The sequence below is a fragment of the Bubalus kerabau genome, chromosome 6 (genome assembly GCF_029407905.1).
Source record: "Bubalus kerabau isolate K-KA32 ecotype Philippines breed swamp buffalo chromosome 6, PCC_UOA_SB_1v2, whole genome shotgun sequence".
Lineage (NCBI taxonomy): Eukaryota > Metazoa > Chordata > Mammalia > Artiodactyla > Bovidae > Bubalus > Bubalus kerabau.
Window position 1 is genome coordinate 44,106,854 of NC_073629.1, and position 23,772 is coordinate 44,130,625.

Sequence of the window (23,772 nt, forward strand, 5' to 3'; positions counted from 1 at the left end):
TGTGTGTGTGTGTGTGTGTGTGTGTGTCTATGTATGTATGTATGTGTGTGTGTGTGTATATACATACACACATATATATATGAATAACTCCAAAACAATTAAATAAACTTCAGTGACTTAAAAAAAAAACAACAAAAAACCCTAGATACCTACTGCTATCTTTGTAGACTAATAAAATGCAGGCCATTATCTTCAAAAGTTCAGCAACAACCACAGCTGTAGATGACAGATAACGAGGCCCCTCTTCTTTTAATGTCCTAGAATAACGCATCGTCAGAACCAAACTGGTAGTCTGAAAGACCAAAATTCCTAAAGAAAGGTATTTTAGGTTGGCTGACATTGTTTTATCTTCATTTGCCTGAAAAACAAAATACACAGGGCAAATAAAGTTAGAAAACATAGAAATTAGAAACATTAAAAACCAGTAAGAGATGTCTCATTCCAAAGAAGATAAAGTGCATTCCACCCTATTTTTCCTGCTAGTTACAACTATAAATCTTGGACCAAAGACAAAGCAACTATAAGGAGACTCTGAAAAGGTGAAAAAATAAGACAAACTGGCTAGAGACTGCAGATCTTGAGAAATGTAGCAGTGAATTCCCTGGAGATTTTTGCCACTCATGTATCTCACCCTGGGTGCTATAGCAGTTCACAACCTGGAACCACCAACAGATGTAGGTCAATTAAGAAAAAGGCCGTAAGAAAAAGCCCACCGTCTCCAACCAAGGACTGGGAAGACAGCAGTCCTACAGGATGCGACCTCCCCAACTGAGTGCTGTGTAATCTGTGAGCAGAGCCTTGATGACCATCCCTAACTCGCACAAATGACAACAGAGTTGGTGGCCCTCCCAGCCCCACCAGACACTGTAGCCAAACAGATCATGGGGGCAGAGCTCTGCCAACCACTCCTGCTCTATACAAGGTGAATGGCATTGAAGGTGCAGAACCATCCCTCCCTCTCCAGTTGTCTATTTAAGTAGGAACCAAAGTCTCATAACGCTCTAAATGCCCAGGATACAATCCAAAATGAGTGTACTCATCATACTCAAAGACAAAACAATCTCAACTAGGATAAATAAGGACAATCAACAGGCAACAACACATAGTTAGTACAGATGTTGGAATTATCAGTCAAGAATTTTAAAGCCGTCACTACAAAAACGTACCACCAACAAGCAATTATAAACATTCTTGAAATAATTTTATATCTACATCATTGAAAAAAATAGTACAGAAGTTCTCATGTACACTTCATCCAGTGTCCCCCAAAAATAAAAGAAGCAAAGCTCCAATATTTTTCCTAAAGTAATTTAATATTAACTCTAAGAGACTCACTTTAAATATTAACACAAATATGTTAAAAAGTAAAAGGAATGGAAAAAGATAAGCCATGATAAAAATAGCTAAGTGAAAGTTGGAGGAGTTAGATTAGTATCAGGCAAAACAGATTACGTAAGAATTATTTTTAGAATTAAAGGATACTTCATAATGATAAAAGAGTCAACACATCAGGAAGATATTATAAATGTACATGTGCTAACATAGCTTTAAATACATAAAGTTGACAGAACTAAAAGGAAGAACAGATAAATCTACAGTCAGAATGTGGGATTTTAATCCACCTTTCTCAGTAATTGATAGAATACATACACACACACACACACACACACACACACACACACACACAACCCAGTAAGAATACAGAAGATCTGAATAACACCATCAGTCACTAAAACTCTGTAGACTTGGAGACGATCCACTAAGATCCTCCTTCAAGGAAGGACTTAATGTAGTGTGCATGGTCAGTCAACTGCCTCTCTGCCCCAAGCCACATCTTTGCTTCAAATTCATCTAAAGATTCAATCTCAAAAAAAAAAAAAAAAGAATCCCTGAAGGGTTTTTTTTTTTGGTAGAAACTGACAAACTGATTTGAAAATTTATAGGAAAATACAAAGGACCTGGACAACCAAAAGGATTTTGAAAAGGAAAAATAAACTGGAAGGGGTTAAACTACTGAAATTCCAGACTCACTATAAAGCTCTAGCAATAGACTGTTATTAACATAAGGACAGAAGAATAGATCAATGGAACAGAATGAATTCCAGAACAAGATCCATACATATTTGGTCAAATAATTTTGACAAAGGTACCAAAAAGAAAGCATAGTCTTTTTAACAAATAAATCTGAAACAATGAGCTATCTGCAATTTTTTAAATGAACCACTATTTGTCTGCCTCGTGCCAAATATTAACTAGAAATAGAGCTGTTATAAAAGCTAAAAATATAAATATTCAAGGTAAAAACACAGGAGAAAATCATATCCACATTTCTTACAAAACGCACAAACCACAAAAGAGAAATATGGAAAAAGTGGACGTCATCAAAATTTAAATCTGCTCTTCTGAAGATACTGTAAAAATAATGAAAGGCAAACCACATCATGGGGGAAAATATTCTCAATACAAAAATCTGACCATGGCCTTGTATCTAAATGTATATAGAACTCTTATAACACAATGAGTAGAAAAAAATTACCCAAATGAAAATGGACCAAAGATTTGATAAACATTTCACCAACAAAAGATAAAATGGCTAATATGAAAAAATGTTCAATATCAGAGTCATTAGAGAAATACAAATTAAATCCACAATGAGATAACATTATATACCTACGAGAACAGATGAAGTCTTAAAAACTGATGCTACCAAGTGTTGAAGAGGGTTTAAAGTGAAAAGAACTCTCAGTTTTGCTAGTGGGAATGTAAAGTGGTACAACCACTTTATCACCCACCTATCTCATTCTTACAGATCTGCGTGAGCAAAACAATCCTAATGTGAAATAAAACTGTAGCATTTTAGAGGTGGAAAATGTTTTAGAAATCATCCAGTACAATCTATTCATCTTACAATAAAGAAAACAGTGAACAGAGAAGTCAGATGACTTCTTCAAGGCCTTATAACTACTAATAGGAAATAGCAGTTATGAAGTCAAATATCAGGTTCTCTAGATCCCATTACATGCTACTGTAAAATTTCAAAAGACTTCCTGGTGGCCTTTTATCTCTGTATAAAAGGAGAATAAGTTGCCAGCAATCTACATTTGGCGAAGGCATTTGATTTTCCTGGAAAATGTTACAAAATTATTTCAAATCTGGTCAAGAAACTCTTTTGTTTATTCTGTACAACTAAAACTCTGCAGTGGCCACAGGACTGGAAAGTGTCAGTTTCATTCCAATCCTAAAGAAAAGCAATGCCAAAGAATGCTCAAATTATGCACAACTGCACTCATCTCACACATCAGTACGCAGAAGGCAATGGCACCCCACTCCAGTACTCCTGCCCGGAAAATCCCATGGATGGAGGAGCCTGGTAGGCTGCAGTCCATGGGGTCGCTAAGAGTCGGACATAACTGAGTGACTTCACTTTCACTTTTTACTTTCATGCATTGGAGAAGGAAATGGCAACCCACTCCAGTGTTCTTGCCTGGAGAATCCCAGGGACGGGGGAGCCTGGTGGGCTGCCATCTATGGGGTTGCACAGAGTTGGACACAACTGAAGCGACTTAGCAGCAGCAGCAGCACACGCTAGTAATGTAATGCTCAAAATTCTCCATGCCAGGCTTCAGCAGTACGTGAACAGTGAACTTCCAGATGTTCAAGCTAGTTTTAGAAAAGCCAGAGGAACTAGAGATCAAATTGCCAACATCCGCTGGATTATCGAAAAACCAAGAGTTCCAAGAAAACATCTACTTCTGCCTTATTGACTATGCCAAAGCCTTTGACTGTGTGGATCACAATAAACTGTGGAAAATTCTGAAAGAGACGGGAATACCAGATCACCTGACCTGCCTCTTGAGAAACCTATATGCAGGTGAGGAAGCAACAGTTAGAACTGGACATGGAAAAACAGACTGGTTCCAAATAGGGAAAGGAGTATGTCAAGGCTGTATATTGTCACTCTGCTTATTTAACTAAGAGTACATCATGAGAAACACTGGGCTAGAGGAAGCACAAGCTGGAATCAAGACTTCCGGGAGAAATATCAATAACCTCAGATATGCAGATGACACCATCCTTATGGCAGAAAGTGAAGAAGAACTAAAAAGCCTCTTGATGAAAGTCAAAGAGAGTGAAAGAGTTGGCGTAAAGCTCAACATTCAGAAAACTAAGATCATGGCATCTGGTCCCATCACTTAATGGGAAATAGATGGGGAAACAGTGGAAACAGTGACAGACTTTGTTTTTTGGGGCTCCAAAATCACTGCAGATGGTGACTGCAGTCATGAAATTAAAAGATGCATACTCCTTAAAAGGAAAGTTATGACCAACCTAGACAGCATATTAAAAAGCAGAGACATTACTTTGCCAACAAAGGTCCGTCTAGTCAAGGCTATGGTTTTTCCAGTAGTCATGTATGGATGTGAGAGTTGGACTATAAAGAAAGCTGAGCGCCGAAGAATTGATGCTTTTGAACTGTGGTGTTGGAGAAGACTCTTGAGAGTCCCTTGGACTGCAAGGAGGTCCAACCAGTCCATCCTAAAGGAGACCAGTCCTAAGTGTTCATTTGAAGGACTGATGTTGAAGCTGAGACTCCAATACTTTGGCCACCTGATGAGGAGAGCTGAGCATTTGATAAGACCCTGATACTGGGAAAGATTAAGGGCAGGAGGAGAAGGGGACAACAGAAGATGAGATGGTTGGATGGCACCACTGACTCGATGGATATGAGTTTGGGTAAACTCCGGGAGTTGGTGACAGATAGGGAGGCCTGGCGTGCTGTGGTCCATGGGGTCGCAAAGAGTTGGACATGACTGAGCAAGTGAACTGAACTGAACTGAAGACCATAATGTACATATTATAATGGCAATACTCTGATTTCTTTTCAAATGAAAATGTAAAGGTCAGATTCTAAGCCAGGATACATTACTTCTACAATGTGGCTTTTCCACTTCCAAGTATATACAACATCAATATAAACATTCACTGTGATAATAGAGTTCTTAATATTCTTAGTCTCTCTCAATGTTATTTTTTGTTTTTCTAAGTCTGTGAGAGAATAGAAAAAAATATACACTGGTTTCTGCCCCTGGCTCCTGAAACCCTGGTAGTTCCCTAACTGATAAGGGCACTAGGAGCATCTTTTATTCTAATATTTGGTCTTTGACCCCAGTTCCTGACACATTACTCCTGAAATCCTTGTAATTTTCTGGGTGTCTTTTGTTCTAATAAAGCAAACTTGGGTGGGCTTCTGGATGAGTCCTAAATGAGAGCTGCTCAGCAGGAAAAACAAGCCATGATTAGAAGCTTGGAATTTTCAGCCCCATCTCTGAGCTCCCCTACTCCCCCATTGTCTGAAGAAGGCAGAAGGGCTGAATATGGAGTTAATGATCTATCATGCCTACATGATGAAGTCTCCATAAAGTCCCAACAGTATAGGGTGTGGAGGGCCTCCAGGTTGGTGAACACATGTGTACAGGGAAGGTGAAGCACCCCAAGTCCATGGGTACAGAAGTTCCTGTGCTGGGAACCCTCCCAGACCCTGCCCTAATCTTCATCTGATTGTTCATCTGTATTCTTCATCATATCCTTTAATAAACTGGTGAACATAAATGTTTCCCTGAGTTCTACGAGCCACTCTAGCAATTTAATCAAGCCTGAGGACCTCTGATTTGTAGCTAAATCCAAGTCAGTTGGTAACTGGGGACCCAGGTTGTGATCAGCATATGAAGTAGGGTGGGAGCAGTCTTGTGAGACTGAGCCCTTAACTTATGGGATCCGACACCATATCCAGATAGGTAGTATCAGAACCGCAGAAGGACATCCAGCTGGTGTTGCAGAGAATTTGCCTTGGTGTGGGGAAAAACCTCACACAGATTTGATGACTAGAAGTGTCAGAAGTGAAATATTCTGTATGAGGAGTAGAGGAACATGCAGGAGGAAAGAGGGGTGTTGTTTTTCTAATATGAAGTCAAGAAGTAAAATATATGCAAACACATGATTATTTGCACTAGAGCACCTGTAAAGAATTACAGTTGAATTTACAATTCTGCCTAAAGGAAGAAAAAAAACTCAAAATGAAAAAAATGAAGTATTTCCTTTTTTTTTTCCTATTTCTTTTATTTCCAGTTTTACTGAGATATGATATCTAGTACTGTGTCAGTTTAAGCAGTACAAGATGACTTTCATGTATGATTAAATGATTATCAAATAAATTAACATCAATCACTCTTTGCAACCCCATGGACTGCAGCACATCAGGCTCCCCTGTTCTTCATTATCTCCCAGAGTTTGCTCAAACTCATGTCCACCGAGTCGGTGATGCCATCCAATCATCTCATCCTCTGTCAAAAAGTGTATTTCTAAGACATACAAACACTTAGTCTGATTTTAGAGTACAATATAAGGTAGAAGTAAGTACTTTCATTTAATAAACCCCTATATGCAAAACAAATATATAAAAACAAAATAGATGAAAACAAAGATTATGTTCCACCTCTATAAGACAGTCTTATATTATATATATTATACATAGATAATATTATATTAGTACTTTGGCCATCTCACGCGAAGAGTTGACTCATTGGAAAAGCTGGGAGGGATTGGGGGCAAGAGGAGAAGGGGACGACAGAGGATGGGATGGCTGGATGGCATCACTGACTCAATGCACGTGAGTCTGAGTGAACTCCGGGAGTTGGTGATGGACAGGGAGGCCTGGCGTGCTGCGATTCATGGGGTCGCAAAGAGTCGGACACGACTGAGCGACTGATCTGATCTGATCTGATTATATCTATAATATTTTCCCATTATAACTGCAAACAAACTTCTAACATTTTCATGTTTAATATTTAATTTCAGTCTCTCCTACATTTTTTTCTCTTATTGTCTAATCCCCCTTCTTTTATCCTTTCAGGTGACACCAATCATCTAGTTTCCAGATTATTCTTTGTTTCATAAAAATTTCCTATCCAAGAAACTTACATATCAATAATCAACAATAAACTGTTCTTTCCCAAATGTAGCCATATTCAGTTTACTGTCAAAACCCTCATGTACCAGTCAACAAATTAACACCCATATTCCTTTAAAGACCCCGATTACTAAGCTCCCTGAACCCACCTAGAGTTCAGTGAGGCTCTCAGATTTAGAGCAGTATTAGAAGGGTCAGGATGCTTAGATGCTCCACTTTCACCTTAAAGCTAAGACATGAAAAATGTATTGTTCCTGATCAATAAACAGCACTATTTCATTCTGATGACTTTCTTTGGTTCGGTTTGTTATGGTTTTTCTAAAAAAGCATTTTATTTTATTTACTTTAAAAAGTAGTTACTGTTAGTGAGAAAAATGTAGAAACAAAAATTATATTGAACCCAATCCCACTACTCAAAGACATATGAAGATATTTTGATTTAGATTCTGTCAATTTTTCTTAAGTTTTTGGGAAATCTCTAAACCTTGAGGACATTAGCAGCAAAGATAAAAGTACCTAGGCCATTTCATATTCCCACTGAAAGGACTTCAACAACTTTTGGAGATTCTTAGTTACATAGGAAATAAAGTCTTGTAATCAAAAGTTCTAAATTCTCCTAAAAAACAGTAGATCTTTCTTGAGGGAAAAGAATGGATTTTAAAAATATAATAAAATACCAAGAATGTAACAAATGTCCACAATTCCACCATCTAGAACTAACAATTATCAATCTTGTCGCTTTGCTTATCTTTCCGTTTTTAAAGGAATAAAACATTATAGTTAAAGTCAAAATTCTCTCTAAGCCACAACTCTAAGTCTTATTCCTCACTGTGCCCCTATTATCAGGCGCTTGGAGTATGTGTTTCAGTGTACTTTTAAAATTTTATATACCTACACAGAAATATGTGTAATCCTAAATATTTTAATATATATATACATGGCATCAAACTTTTAACATAAAATATTCCAATATTTTATATTATTTAACATTAACAGAATTATATCTGTATAGAACATGTAATAACATAATATACAGTATATTAATATAATTATATTAAATACATTTAATGGTTTATATTTAATATACATACCTATACAAACATGGTATACATTATTTAGCATCTTCCTTACTGTATTCAGCATTGTTTTGCCTTCTATGTTGACATACAGACCTAGTTCATTGCTTTTAATAACTCTATAATGTTCCATCAAATAAGCGGGCCTTCTATTTACCCATTCTCCTACTGATGAACATTTAAGGTCCTTTTTTCTCCTTTTAAAGATTTAAATTTAAAAATTTTCTTAACATTTTTCAACAAGTGGCTCCTAAATATTATATAAGCTAATTTGTTTCCAGCTATTTTTCTAAAATTTAATATTTTATATGACTTCTCAGGTCTCTTCTAGTTCTGCTAAGTCACTTCAGTCGTGTCCGACTCTGTGCGACCCCATTGATGGCAGCCCATGAGGCCCCCCCGTCCCTGGGATTCTCCAGGCAAGAACACTGGAGTGGGTTGCCATTTCCTTCTCCAATGCATGAAAGTGAAAAGTGAAAGTGAAGTCACTCAGTCGTGTCCGACTCTTCTTGACCCCATGGACTGCAGCCTACCAGGCTCCTCCGTCTATGGGATTTTCCAGGCAAGAGTACTGGAGTGGGGTGCCATCACTTCTAGTTCTAACTATACACAATTTTATTAAAGTAATTTCAATTTTTTCATCCAGAAGTACTATCTCAATATTTAAATTGTAAACTTTGAGGACTTCTCTGTTGGCACAGTAGATAAGAATCTGCCTGCCAATGCAGGGACACAGGTTTAATCCCTGGTCTGAGAAGATTCCACATGCTGTGGAGCAACTAAGTAGTAGTTCAACAACCACTGAGCCCACATGCTAAACTACTGAAGCCCACACAGCCCGTGCTCTGCAACAAGAAAAGCCACTGCAGTGAGAAGCCGAAGCACTTCAAGAAGAACAGACTCCGCTCTCTGCAATTAAAGACAGACTGCACAAAAGCAACAAAGACCCAGTGCAGAAAAAAAAATTACATTGTATACAGTGAGTATACATATAGCAATACATAACATATATTATCATTAACTATTATAAAGTTATTAGTGTATAATAATAATGATGTATAACTGTAATCTTGGTGTGTGTATACTATAATCATACTAATTTGATACAGTCACACTGCAAGTCCTTCTAAAAATCCTTTGCACAGGAATATTTCAGGATTTGCTTAGTCACTAGAAAAGATCTTGTATTTGCTTTCTGATCACTATTTTTCTTTTGAATTGCCAGAGAAGTTTGATATTTACAAAGTTGAGTTTTATTATTTTTAAATCCCTCTCACTTCTTGAAAGAAAAATGTACAACAAAAACTTCATTCACCTAATAACCTCCATTCATTTGGATTTGATGAGTTTGTATGATGACTTGGTTAGAATTGTGTGTAAAAAATATTAGTGAACTTATTAAGAGTTCAAAAAATTCTCAGTAATTAACAATCTTCAGGGGAAAAAAAAGGTTTTTCAAAAATACTAGAAGGTATAATTTAAGCATATTTGATATGCTAATTACATATCCCTTATTTTCATTAAAGTAGCTCCCTAAGATCCTTGCCTTTATAAGGCTTTGTCAACCAATTCTGAGTTACTTAAAGCCTTTAAACATTTTTAAAAAATATATATTACATAAAGTATATTTATCATTAATGCACACTACTACTACTTTCACCCTTATGTTAATCAGGGTTAGTGAGAAATTATTTGTTTGTTTATACCATTATTATTGCACTACTACTACTGCTACTACTAAGTCGCTTCAGTCGTGTCCGACTCTGTGCGACCCCACAGACGGCAGCCCACCAGGCTCCCCCGTCCCTGGGATTCTCCAGGCAAGAACACTGGAGTGGGTTGCCATTTCCTTCTCCATTGCACTAGATAGGCATTAACCAAATTCTGAAACATTCAACTCTATACTCGTGTTTCTCTTCAAATTGAATCTTTTGCCTTTTACTAAAGATCCTTGTTGGGGGGGAGAAGCATGAGTGTTACTTCAATTGTTTGAGGCCTTGTAAGATGAACAAGACTGGAAAAAAAAAAAAGGAAAGAAAAACACTATATAATAAAAATTTCTATTTATTTTTTACTTGTAGATAAATCTGAAAATCAGCCTGGCTACAAAGTTATTTCCAATAACTTATATGTATAATCTTTAGGTCTGTGTATGAAGCCCATTATTCCATGGAGACAATATCTGTATTTTGCTGTTGTGTCTCCAGCCACTAAAAGTCCTGCAAAACTAAATGTTTAATTAATGTTTTTAAATTGTAGTACAATTTATGTGGATTTTGAAAGACAAGTACCTAAGGAATTCTAATTAATTTTCCTTCCATTATAAAAACAAAAGGCTAAATTTCTAACTTAAGATTTCTTAGAGTGAGCTACTTTTACATTTTCTAAACATTAGTTCTGATATACACTTCCTAAGTATTATATACCACACATTATTGATGCATAATAGAGAACATATAAAAACATTATAAAGTGGTATGCAAATATAAATTCAGAGTAGTCAGAAACAGCTATTAGTATAAAAAAAAACTTTCCAAGTTTTTTCTAAGTAAATGAACAGAAAAAGCAAATACATACAGAAATGCTGAGTTCAGCTGCAATTTTTTGTCCATTATCTTCCATGATGCCAAAACTTTAAAACTGCAACCTATAACTGTATGCTAAATAATGATGAATAAAATTCATCACAACTGGCATTTATATGTCTTCTTTCCAAACTATCTCAGTAGAGATAATATTCCCCCCAAAGTAGCAACTTCCAAGTTGTACCTGAAGTTCATAATACTCCTGTGGAAAATCCAAAAGTCTTATTTTTTTATAAAAGTGAAAAGAAACATGAGTTAAAGGTACTTTATATTATCAATATAGTCAATTTTGTTTCTACAGTAGAATAATAACCTCCACTAAACTAGTGAGCTTAAGTTCACTCTTGAGTGCTTAAGAAAAGCAAAATCCTGTTCAGTAACACTTACCAACTGACTCTACAGTCTGTGGTTCCTATTACATTCTAAGTTAAACAACCTTTCATTGTTTCTCCTCCCTTTTCTTCTTCAAGGTGCCAGGTTTTCTGTGTACATAAGACAGTATGACCTGTATGTAAGTTAGAGTACTGTCAATTTTTAACTTGTTTTTTTCTTTACAGATGGCAGATTTTTCACTTCTACATTCAGATAAAATCAATAGTACTCAAATATTTCTTCAACTTCACAAATATAAAACCTCTTTGCATTCTAGTTTTTAGATTAAAAATTGTCCAGTATTATCATACTCTTTACACACGTTAATGATTGGGGAAACATAATGACCTAAAAGATACAGCTCTAAGAGTCCCTTCTACTGTAGGTAGGTGCCACGTAAAAAGGTGCTCCTTTCTCACTCATCCATTTCCCTACCCCTTTGCTATTCTGATCTACCACTTTCTGCTGTGGTCACATCCTGCCATTGATAGCTAAAGGCTGAAGTTAAGAGGCATTCTACAAAGAAGAGAGGCTAGTGTACAATCCAGGTAGGGTCTGTAGAGTGCCAGAAGTTGCCACCCCAAAGTATGTCTTCAACATGCAGATTATTTCAAGCTGAAAACAGTGAAAGCCCTAAAGACTCAGCAAGAAACTTTGACCTTTCCCCTAACTGACCAAAAAAAAAAAAAAGGAATTTAGACAGAGGGCCTGTTCCCAGAATGTCACCAGAGATATCTGCAAGGAATATGGGCTGTGTGTGGTGGAAACTCTAGGCAGAGCCTAGAGATCATAGTCCACTCTGGGTCCCACTGTCACGGCATGGCCCAGCAAATATTTACTTAGCAAACTTTTACTTTTCCATCTTCACTTCAATTGCTTTCCTTCTCTTTGAAGAAACAAACCACTACCTCCAACATCCTCTTTTGTCTTTAGCTGCAGAGGGTATTTAAGATGAGGGTTTCAGCCATTTTGACAAGTTACTCAGTTTTCCTGGGTCTCTGTATGTACATGTGTTATTAAACTTTTGTGTGCTTTTTCTTTTCTCAATCTATCTCATGTCAATTCAATTCTGAGACCAGTCAGAAGAACCCAAAAAAATTAAAGGAAAAATTCCTCCTCCATAACAGGGTCACAGGCACTAACCATTAGGATAGTTTCAAGACTCAGGAGATTGGGGTCAGAAGTAGAAAATAAAGGTATCACACAATTCACCATCCATGTTTAAATACATACATACCATAGTCAGGCACTACAATGAGCACTGGATATACAATGATGAACAAAACAAATATAATCTTTTTCTTCGGAGGGCTTATCCTCTAGCTTGGAAGACACAGATTATTCAAATAATATAAGAAATAGTATAAGGATGCAAGGGCTTCCAAGGTGGCTCAGTGGTAAAGAATCTGCCTGCCAATGCAGGAGATAGAAGTTTGATCCCTGGGTCAAGAGAAGGAAATGGCAACCCACTCCAGTATTCTTGCCTGGGAAAACCCATGGACAGAGAAGCCTGGCAGGCTACAGGCCATTGGGTCGCAAAATAGTCAGATACGACTTAAGAGACTAAACAAAAACAATATAAAGGTGTAAACTGCTATGACACAGTGTATGATAGGCAAGTATCACAGGGAAATTACAGTCCTTGTATTATTACTGTATACAGTAATGGTTAAACTGAAACACATTTCCCCAAATCCCCTTCTCTAGATGGTGCTGGGTCAGAATCAACTAAACACAAAACCTGCACAATTTTTGGAAGGCAGAGTGAACGAAGCAAGAGCCATTACTCCAGAAGATTCTCAAGAGTTAAATGTGATGAAACAGAAACAACGGTGCTAGCAGGTCCCATTCATCCTCTCTTCCCTGCTCTAAGTCAACTCTTCCCAACTGCTGACCCTACTGAGCAACACTTCCTAATCCCTAGAACCTGAAAACGTTACCTTATTTGGAAAAGGGAATTTTGCAGATGAAATCAAGTTAAGGATCTTGAGATGGGAAAATTATTCTGAATTTGCTAAGTAAATCTTAAATGCCAACACAAGTGTCCTCATAAAAGACAAAAGAGGAAAATACAAATACTTACAAGAAGGCTTTTCCTATGGCTCAGTGGGTAAAGAATCCACCTGCAGTCAGGAAAAATAAGGTACAGGTTTGATCCCTAAGCTAGGAAGATATCCTGGAAGAGGAAATGGCAACTCACTCTGGTATTATTGCCTAAAAACACCCTGGAGGGCTACAGTCCAAAGGGTTGCAGAGAGTCGGACATGATTGAATATGGATGCACGAAAGAGAAGACAGCACTGTAAAGATGGAGGAAAAAGAAATGTGAAGATGCTGGCCTTGAGCATCTGGAGTGATGTTTCAGACTGGAGTGATGTAGCTACAAACCAAGTGATGTTGGCGCCCACCAGACGCTGGAAGAAAAAGTGGAGTGGATTATCCCCTAAAGCCTCCGGAGGGAACAGAGTCCCTCTGACACTTTGATATTAACCCAATGATACTGATTTTGGATTTCTTGCCAGCAAAACTGTGGGAAAATACATTACTCTTTATTTTAAGCAATCAAACATGTGGTAATTTGTTACAGCAGCCCCAGGAAACCAAACCAAGCATCTGAGTCTATAATGAAAAAATGTAATTGTTCTCCAGTCCATGTGTAGTCGGGAAGAATGCATTTACTATGTGCTGGAAAAAGACTGGTTAAAATTAAGCTTTCACTACTCAAAAGAGATATTAATAAGTTAACAAGAAAACTGGGTTATACTGAAAAGTGCATAGAACAGTTCCTGGCACATAGTATGTGCTCAATAAATATATTTTTAAAAATAAATGCCAAAATCTGTAACAAATCAAGGATACAAAAAAATGAGATATCAGTCTAGAGATTATCCATCATGGAAAATCTGAAGCCTATCCACTTGGTTGATAAAACTAAATGATTAATAATAACACTTCTACAGGGAAGGTAAAGACTTGACAAACATTACAAAGTAATTCTACTACAGCTAATTTTATAAAACATCAATTTCTTTGCTATTTTAAAGAATATAAAGGCAAAAGAAAGTACAGATTACATGTTTATTAGTCTCTGTTTTTATAACCTGAAATATTAATAGTAGATAATCAGAGATAAATGTACAAGCTGGAAAACAATTTTCCAATTTTAAGTTTTCTAAAGTCAATATTCAATTACCCTCAAATTGACCAATTTCAGGTATACTACATTTGTCAAAACATATCATCTGAAATATATCTATATATATGCAGAAAGTCAAACATAGTCCTATAAAATAGCTTTGATTTTCAAGCACTAACATTAATAATAGGGTTTTAGTATTTTCTAACATTTAAAAAATGTTTAAGTATTAAACTGTACTAGGGTAATCAAGAATAATGTCTAGCTCTTTATATAATTCAGCCTGAGGATAAATCTTTAAGATAAGAGGCCTTAAAATATTTTTCTTTGCAGCCTTCACAAATGGTAAAAGTTTTAGAAAAATATGTTTATCAGTGAAAATAATTTTTAACTGAAACTTCACATGAATTGTTATAGTTTATGGCCTGACAAACTATCAAAGATTTAAAAATTTTTAAAAATCCTAAGCTGTTAATTTGTGCTTGGGTAACTAATGAAAGATTACCACACTACCATAAGGACAAAATTCCAATATTAAAATTCAAATCCATTCTAAATCTGACAACGCAACCACTCCCAAGTAAACCTATAATAGTCTTAGAAGTTTCTATTCGCTATGGTTGTATTAACTATATAGGATATAAAAATATTTTGTTTTATGCTTTTTTGTTTCCAAAATGTAAAAAATTTTTACTGAAGTACTGTACAGTTGATTTACAATGTTGTATTAGTTTCTGGTATATAGCAAAGTGATTCAGTTATACATGCATAATTATTTTTCATTATAGGTCATTATAAGATATTGAATATAGGTGCCTGTGCCAAACGGTAGGATCTTGTTTATCTATTTTATACATAGTAGTTTCTATCTGCTAATCTCAAACTCCTAATTTACCCCTCCTCCTGCCTTTCCCCTTTGGTAATCATACGTTTGTTTTCTATGTCTGTGAGTTTCTGTTTCTATTTCTGAATACAATATGAATCTATCTCATGTCCTGCTTCATTTCTGATGGTGACAGCCTTCAGGGTTTCACAGCTCTAAATCTACCGTCCATATAGCAAATGTCTTAATAAAATGTAGATCTAATCACATGCCTTTCCTATTTGTAAAGTTTAACTGAAATACAGGGCCTGTCACATATTAGTCATTTACTCTATGTTAGATTTATTAAAGAACAAATAAACTCTGTAATATGTAAATTCTCAGAAGGGAAAAATGACCCTGTGAATTAAGTCTCTCAGTACATACATATGGAGAAGGAAATGGCAACCCACTCCAGTATTCTTGCCTGGAGAATCCCATGGAGAGAGGAGCCTGGTAGGCTACAGTCCATGGGGTCACAAAGAGTTGGACACGACTGAGCGACTTCACTTTCACTTTTAAACAAATGCAACTGGTTTTCATTAAATATTTTGTAACAGTTGCAACTTCACAAGAGAAGTTAATGAAATAATTATTTACTGAGCACCTGCAACCAATCAGACATTGTGCTAGGTGCTTTATAGGCATCATCTCACTTAAAACTCATTTAATGTGTAAAGGAGATACCACTCATTTTACAGATTAAAAACTGAAGTTCTGAGATATTAAGTCTATAACTTCCTTTGCATAATACGGCAGAATTCAGATACGAAGCATGATTTCTCTCAGTCAAAGGTACAATTCATGGCCCATGAATTTTTGCAAGGAGTCTATTGCATGGTCTTTGCAATAATGCCTAAGTGTTGAAACATGTCTAAGTTTTAGAGGGTCAGTCACCATAACATATTAGAGTATGCCTCCACCAGACTGTATAAGTTCACATTCTGTCTCCACATAACCATAACCAGGGCAAAGTACTTTAACTCTGTCCCTCCTTTCTCTTACCTATAAAATGGGAATAAACAATAGTATGCACTTCATAGGATGGTTTAAAGGATATAAATTACAAAACAGTGGTTATAATTCTACATTGCCTCATTGCCATGTATTCACTGGATAAAACAGTCAGCAAAAACAATACTGGGAGCAGACTGTGGCTCAGATCATGAACTCCTTATTGCCAAATTCAGACTTAAATTGAACAAAGTGGAGAAAACCACTAGACCATTCAGGTATGACCTAAATCAAATCCCTTATGATTATACAGTGGAAGTTGAGAAACAGATTTAAGGGACTAGATCTGATAGACAGAGTGCCTGATGAACTATGGATGGAGGTCTGTGACATTGTACAGGAGACAGGGATCAAGACCATCCCCAAGAAAAAGAAATGCAAAAAAGCAAAATGGCTGTCTGGGGAGGCCTTACAAATAGCTGTGAAAAGAAGAGAAGCCAAAAGCAAAGGAGAAAAGGAAAGATATAAGCATCTGAATGCAGAGTTCCAAAGAACAGCAAGGAGAGATAAGAAAGCCTTCTTCAGTGATCAATGCAAAGAAATAGAGGAAAACAACAGAATGGGAAAGACTAGAGATCTCTTCAAGAAAATTAAGAGATACCAAGGGAACATTTCATGCAAAGATGGGCTCGATAAAGGACAGAAATGGTATGGACCTACAGAAGCAGAAGATATTAAGAAGAGGTGTCAAGAATACACAGAAGAACTGTACAAAAAAGATCTTCATGACCCAGATAATCATGAAGGTGTGATCACTCCCACTCACCTAGAGCCGGACATCCTGGAATGTGAAATCAGGTGGGCCATAGGAAGCATCACTACGAACAAAGCTAGTGGAGGTGATGGAATTCCAGTTGAGCTATTTCAAATCCTGAAAGATGATGCTGTGAAAGTGCTGCACTCAATATGCCAGCAAATTTGAAAACTCAGCAGTGGCCACAGGACTGGAAAAGGTCAGTTTTCATTCCAATCCCAAAGAAAGGCAATGCCAAAGAATGCTCAAACTACCGCACAATTGCACTCATCTCACATGCTAGTAAAGTAATGCTCAAAATTCTCCAAGCCAGGCTTCAGCAGTACGTGAACCGTGAACTTCCAGATGTTCAAGCTGGTTTGAGAAAAGGCAGAGGAACCAGAGATCAAATTGCCAACATCTGCTGGATCACTGAAAAAGCAAGAGAGTTCCAGAAAAACATCTACTTCTGCTTTATTGACTATGCCAAAGTCTTTGACTGTGTGGATCACAATAAACTGTGGAAAATTCTGAGAGATGGGAATACCAGACCACCTAATCCGCCTCTTAAGAAAACCATATACAGGTCAGGAAGCAACAGTTAGAACTGGACATGGAACAACAGATTGGTTCCAAATAGGAAAAGGAGTACGTCAAGGTTGTATATTGTCACTCTGCTTATTTAACTTATATGCAGAGTATATCATGAGAAACACTGGGCTGGAGGAAGCACAAGCAGGAATTAAGATTGCCGGGAGAAATATCAATAACCTCAGATATGCAGATGCCACCCTTGTGGCAGAAAGTGAAGAGGAACTCAAAAGCCTCTTGATGAAAGTGAAAGTGGAGAGTGAAAAATTTGGCTTAAAGCTCAAGATTCAGAAAACTAAGATCATGGCATCCGGTCCCATCACTTCGTGGCAAACAGATGGGGAAACAGTGCAAACAGTGGCTGACTTTTATTTTTCTGGGCTCCAAAATCACTGCAGATGGTAACTGCAGCCATGAAATTAAAAGACGCTTGCTCCTTGGAAGGAAAGTTATGACCAACCTGGACAGCATATTAAAAAGCAGAGACAGTACTTTGCCAACAAAGGTCTGTTAAGTCAAGGCTATGGTTTCTCCAATAGTCATGTATAGATGTGAGAGTTGGACTATAAAGAAAGCTAAGCACCGAAGAATTGATACTTTTGAACTGTGGTGTTAGAGAAGACTCTTGAGAGTCCCTTAGACTGCAAGGAGATCTAACCAGTCCATCCTAAAGGAGATCAGTCCTGGGTGTTCATTGGAGGGACTGATGCTGAAGCTGAAACTCCAATACTTTGGCCACCTGATGTGAAGAGCTGACTCATTTGTAAAGACCCTGATGCTGGGAAAGATTGAGGGCAGGAGGAGAAGGGGATGACAAAGGATGAGACGGTTGGATGGCATCACCGACACAATGGACATGGGTTTGGGTGGACTCCAGGAGTTGGTTGATGGACAGGGAGGCCTGGCGTGCTGCAGTTCATGGGGTCACAAAGAGTTGGACATGCCTGAGCAACTGAACTGAACTGAACTAAGACTTACTCATGTTACAAAATGCCATTTTGTAATAACATTTAATACATCTAATAACATCTAATAACATTTAAAATTGGCTTTTTATAGCACATATGAATTTAGAAAAACCTTATCTACCTTTTACAGAAAAACTAGGCAGAGTAGGTATAAAGTCATGTGTGGACATTTCCTTACTGGAATAATTTTCTTTCTTAGCACTTATCTGACATGATCTAAAATTCCAGCTTCAAAAAAAAAAAAAAAAAAAAAAAAAAAAAAAAAATAAAATTCCAGCTTCATTTTAACTCTGTTTTCTACTATATTACCTGATTTACCAAAGCTCTTAAATTAAAGTGCTTATCTCCAGGCAGCAACTGATTCTTTGGTTCCATTTGGGATGGTATCTCCAACATGGATGATAAACTAGTAAGAGTTTTGGGTAGGCAATCTGGATTGAGCAGCTGAGTTACACTTTAGCTTATAAAATAAACACTCATATTTATATACCAAACACTCTCAAATTTATATAGCAGAAGACATCCAAAAACCAATCATTAAAATACGTATAAAAAAAACATATAAAAAAAAAGTAAAAAAAAAACAAAACCCATATATAACCACAGCACTATACTCCTTCATTAAAGGAAACAATTAAGCTTAATGTACTTAGGATACACCTGTTTTTCAGACAGGTGAAATCTAATATTAAGCTACCAATTCATATTGATCTGAACTTTAATAAATTCATACACACATTATTAACTACTAGTTTGATGATGTTCAAGCTACCTCAGTAACCCAGACAGGTCTACAATTTACTCTTCAGTTTTTTATAATTTCACACACACACACAAATCCACAGCAGATTGTTATCAAATAGAAACTTCCTTCTCTAATAAAGGGAAATAAACTCAAAAGTTATACTTCATAGCTACTGAAGGATGATTAGGCTTTAAGGGAGAGAATATTTCAGTTGATTCCAATTATCTGTCCAGTCATTCATCCAACATACTTTCTACTGATACCCATTTCAAATATAACTGAGGCAGCCCAGACCGTGTATGTCGGACACAGGGTTTGATCTGTCTCACCCTGAATATTCTCATTTAAAAGGTGGTGATGGGAAACAAAATATGTCACTCCCAAAATATGCTATTTTGACATATTATTTTGAGTTGTAGGTATTAAAACGCAGGGAAACCTTCTCTGAATTTCCCTTATCTGCTTAAACATAAATCCTCTAAAAGGAAGTCAACTGTCATAAATCCACTCCCCAAAGGAGCTTCATCAACCAAGACTAACTATTAATCACAAGAGAGGAGACTAAGAGAGGAAGGTAAATTCTCATGTTGTCCTTTACAAATTCAGATTAGCAGGAGCGAACATTTGTAAAAATTCATTCTCTGAATTGCAACTTTGTATATAAAATGGTTTTGGTGTATTCATCGTTTTTTATTTTATTTTATTTATTTGTGGCTCTGCTGGGTCTTTGCTGCTTCATGGGCTTTTCTCTGGTTGCAGTGAGCAGAGGCTACTCTCTAGCTGTGGTGCAAGGGTTCCTCATTGCCGTAGCTTCCTTATTGCGGAGCACAGGTTCTAGGGCACACGGGCTCAGGAGTTGCAGTTTCTGGGCTGTAGAGCATAGGCTCAGTAGCTGTGACCCACGGGTTTAGCTCTGCGGCGTGTGTGATCCTCCAGGTCCAGGGACCAACCAATCTCCTGCATTGTTGTTGCTGTTCAGTTGCTAAGTCATCTGACTCTTTATGACCCCACAGACTGCAGCATGCCAGGTTTCCCTGTTCTTCACCATCTCCCATAGTTTGCTCGAATTCATATCCACGAAGTCAGTGATGCCCTCTTCTCCTTATCTCAGACTTTCCCTTTATCAGGGTCTTTTCCAATGAGTCAGCTCTACGGTACTATGGTAGCCATAGTATTGGAGCTTCAGCTTCAGCATCAGTCCTTCCAATGAATATTTAGGATTGACAGTTTGATCTCCTTGCTGTCCAAGGGACTCTCAAGAGTTTTCTTCAGCACCACAACTCAAAAGCATCAACTTTTTGGCACTCAGACTTCTTTATGGCCCAACTCTCACAACTGCACACGACTACTGGAAAAACCATAGCTTTGACTATATGGACCTCTGATGGCAAAGTGATGTCTCTGCTTTGTAATATGCTGTCTAGGTTGGTCATAGCTTTTCTTCCAAGGAGCAAGCATCTTTTAATTTCATGACTGCAGTCACTGTCCACAGTGATTTTGGAGCCCAAGAAAATAAAATCTGTCACTGCTTCTACTTTTTCCCTTTCTGTCTGCTATGAAGTGATGGGACTGGGTGCCATGACCTTAGGTTTTTGAATGTTGAGTTTTAGGCCAGCTTTTTCACTCTCCTTTTACTTTCATCAAGAGGCTCTTTAGTTCCTCTTCACTTTCAGCCATTAGGGTGGTATCATCTGCATATCTGAGGTTGTTGATACTTCTCCGAGCAATCTTGATTCTAGGTTGTGATTCATCCAGCCTGGCATTTTGCATGATGTACTCTGCATATAAGTTACATAAGCAGGGTGACAATATACAGACTTGATATACTCCTTTCCCAATTTTGAACCAGTCCATTGTTCCATATCTGGTTCTAACTGTTGGTTCTTGACCTGCATACAGGCTTCTCAGGAGACAGGTAAGGTGGTCTGGTATTCCCATCTCTTTAAGAATTATCCATAGTTTGTTGTGTTCCACACAGCCAAAAGCTTTAGCACAGTCAATAAAGACGTTTTTCTGGAATTTGCTTGCATCTTCCATAATCCAAAGGATGTTGGCAAGTTGATTTCTGGTTCCTCTGTCTTTTCTAAATCCAGCTTGTCATCTGGAAGTTCTCAATTCATGTACTGCTGAAGCCTAGTTCATGAACTGCTGAAGCCTAGCTTGAAGGATTTTGAGCATTACCTTGCTAGCATGTGAAATGAGTGCAACTGTGTGGTAGTCTGAACATTCACTGGCATTGCCCTTCTTAGGAACTGGAATGAAAACTGACCTTTTCCAGTCCTGTGGCCACTGCTGAGTTTTCCAAATTTGCTGACAGGCAGATTCTTTACCACTGAGCCACCATGGAAGCCCACTCAGTGGTTTGATACTTGCCTTCCCAGGGACAGCTATTGCTTTCCAGTTTGTCTCATTTTGTGTCTTGAAAAACTGGGGTTGGTTTTCTGCCTGCTCAGGCATGCAGGTTATGATTCTTGTGTATGCAAGCAACTCAACTGTAAGGCTGGGGGCCGAAAAAATATGAGTAGACAGAAATGTGGGTTACATCTCATCTGCAGCTACTGTCCTACTGACCACTGCCAGCTTGGGGTGGGGGTGGGATGTTACCATCTTAAAATTTTGTGTATCACAGAAATAATCAAATTTCCTTGTCCACTGCATTAGAATGAACTCTCACTAGATCCTTAACTATGACCATTTTTAAGTCTTCTGTCATTTACAAATAGTTACTGTTTTACTCTCATGCTTTCCTGCTGCTGCTAAGTCGCTTCAGTTGTGTCCGACTCTGTGCGACCCCAGAGACGACAGCCCACCAGGCTCCCCCGTCCCTGGGATTCTCCAGGCAAGAACACTGGAGTGGGCTGCCATTTCCTTCCTGAAGTTTGTCCAAAACATTTGCCTTCAAAAAGATTCAAGAAAATGACACTGATAAGTACTCTACATTACAGATTTGTAATAACTTTAAGATCGTACCATTGAACTAGGTAATAAATTCCAGAACTCTAATGGAAAAAATTAATGGATTCATGAAACCACTAACTTTAGATCAAGCAAAACAGGAATAATTACATGGGACTGAGAAAATGATGAGAATGATTTTGAATTTTACGACTTTTTGTTAAAAACATTGCTAGCTCTTTAACACTTTAACAGATTGAAGGAAACCTTTTTTCTTCAACTTTCTATAATTTAAAGCAATTTGGTAAATTATATCTTTGTAAACAGAACTGAAACATTTATTTATCTGTTTCTCCCTACGTGATTCTTCAAGAAATAAGAAATTAATAGTGCATATTATTAATTTCATGACAATATAGTTACTTGCATATGTTCAATAAGAATCTATTTTCCTTGTAATAGGATACAATTGGAAACACTGGCTATACTGCCAAAGTTTTGACTGAGATGTCATATTTGAGGATAATATCAACTTTAAGGAATTAAGGTGGACTTTGTGTAAAGTCCACCATTCTTTTGGTAAAGAATCCGTCTGCAATGTGGGAGACCTGGGTTCAATATCTGGGTTGGGAAGATCACCTGGAGAAGGGAAAGGGTTTCCACTCCAGTATTCTGGCCTGGAGAATTCCATGGACTGTATAGTCCATTGGGTCGCAAAGAGTCGGACTCAATTCCAGCTTTCACTTTACAAGGTCAATGAAGCCCCTTCCAGAAACACACGCACACACACATCCACACACAAAACCCCTGGTATCTTGCTTTCATAGTTCCCAGCCATATCAAGTGAGTAAGGAAGGTCATTTTCTGGTGGGTCCAAGAACTTAAGGATTTCTTAGGGACCTCAAGGAAAAAGAAGAGAGAAATTCACTCAAATCTAAGTATTACAAGGAGAAATCTGACAGTCAGTCCTTGGCTTAGCTTTCTCGGCTTGAGATACTTTCAAATGTCTGCGATTCCTTCTGAAAAGTTATAGCAAAGCAGATTTTAAAAGAGTCTTTATGGTCAATTACTATTCTTACTGCATTTACATAAATAATCAGGCCAAGTTTAATGAGACTAGACTTATTGTGCAAACAAATTAGTCTTACTGTAACTATCTTTGGTAGAAGTAGAGAGGACTATAGAGAGAACATTTATGTTTCAGTAGCACACTTTTGTGGATATCAAATTCTACTGTAGTCCACTGCCTTTGAGGTTTTGTAATCTACTTGTACACTGGAATGGATCTCTGAATTATTCTAGTTTCCTCCAATATCTAGTTATGACTCTCTAAACTAACATTTTCAACTTTCTCTACTCTGACTTGGAATCACAAAAACTAAACACTGTCCTTTTCCCAAAGCCCTGCAAGCTGAAGCTAGACAACTTGGATAACTTATTATTTTTCCAGTTTTATTGAGTTATAATTGACATACAGCACTGCATAATTTTATGTTGCACAGCATAATGATTTGACTTACATACATCATGAAATGATTACCACAGTAAATTTAGTGAATATCAATCTTCTCATGTAAATTAAATAGAAAATATATATTTATGTTTTTTGCCTTATGATGAGAATGTTTACGATTTACTCTCAACAACTTTAATATATAAAGTACAGAAGTAATACTTACATTTATCACATTGTACATTATAGCCCTAATACTTATTCATCTTATAACTGAAAGTTTTTTCCTTTTGACTACCTTCTTCCAATTCTACCCTACCTTCCACCCTGCCACCCTCTGGTAACCACAAAAATGATGTCTTTTTCTGAGTTTAT

At 37.2% G+C, this 23,772-nt stretch overlaps 1 protein-coding gene and 1 non-coding gene across 7 annotated transcripts in view; one reads left to right on the forward strand and one right to left on the reverse strand.

Moving 5' to 3' along the window:
• SLC35A3 (solute carrier family 35 member A3) overlaps positions 1-23,772 on the reverse strand; it is a 50,040-nt gene that overhangs the window by 18,272 nt on the left and 7,996 nt on the right. For all 6 annotated transcript variants that reach the window (XM_055585004.1, XM_055585006.1, XM_055585003.1 and 3 more), the window contains exon 2: positions 154-358. In XM_055585004.1, coding sequence (XP_055440979.1) covers positions 154-358 — 205 coding nt within the window. The remainder of the gene's footprint in view (positions 1-153; positions 359-23,772) is intronic.
• Positions 9,945-10,059, forward strand: LOC129656747 (U5 spliceosomal RNA). The gene has a single exon (XR_008716526.1). It is a non-coding gene; the product is annotated as a U5 spliceosomal RNA (small nuclear RNA).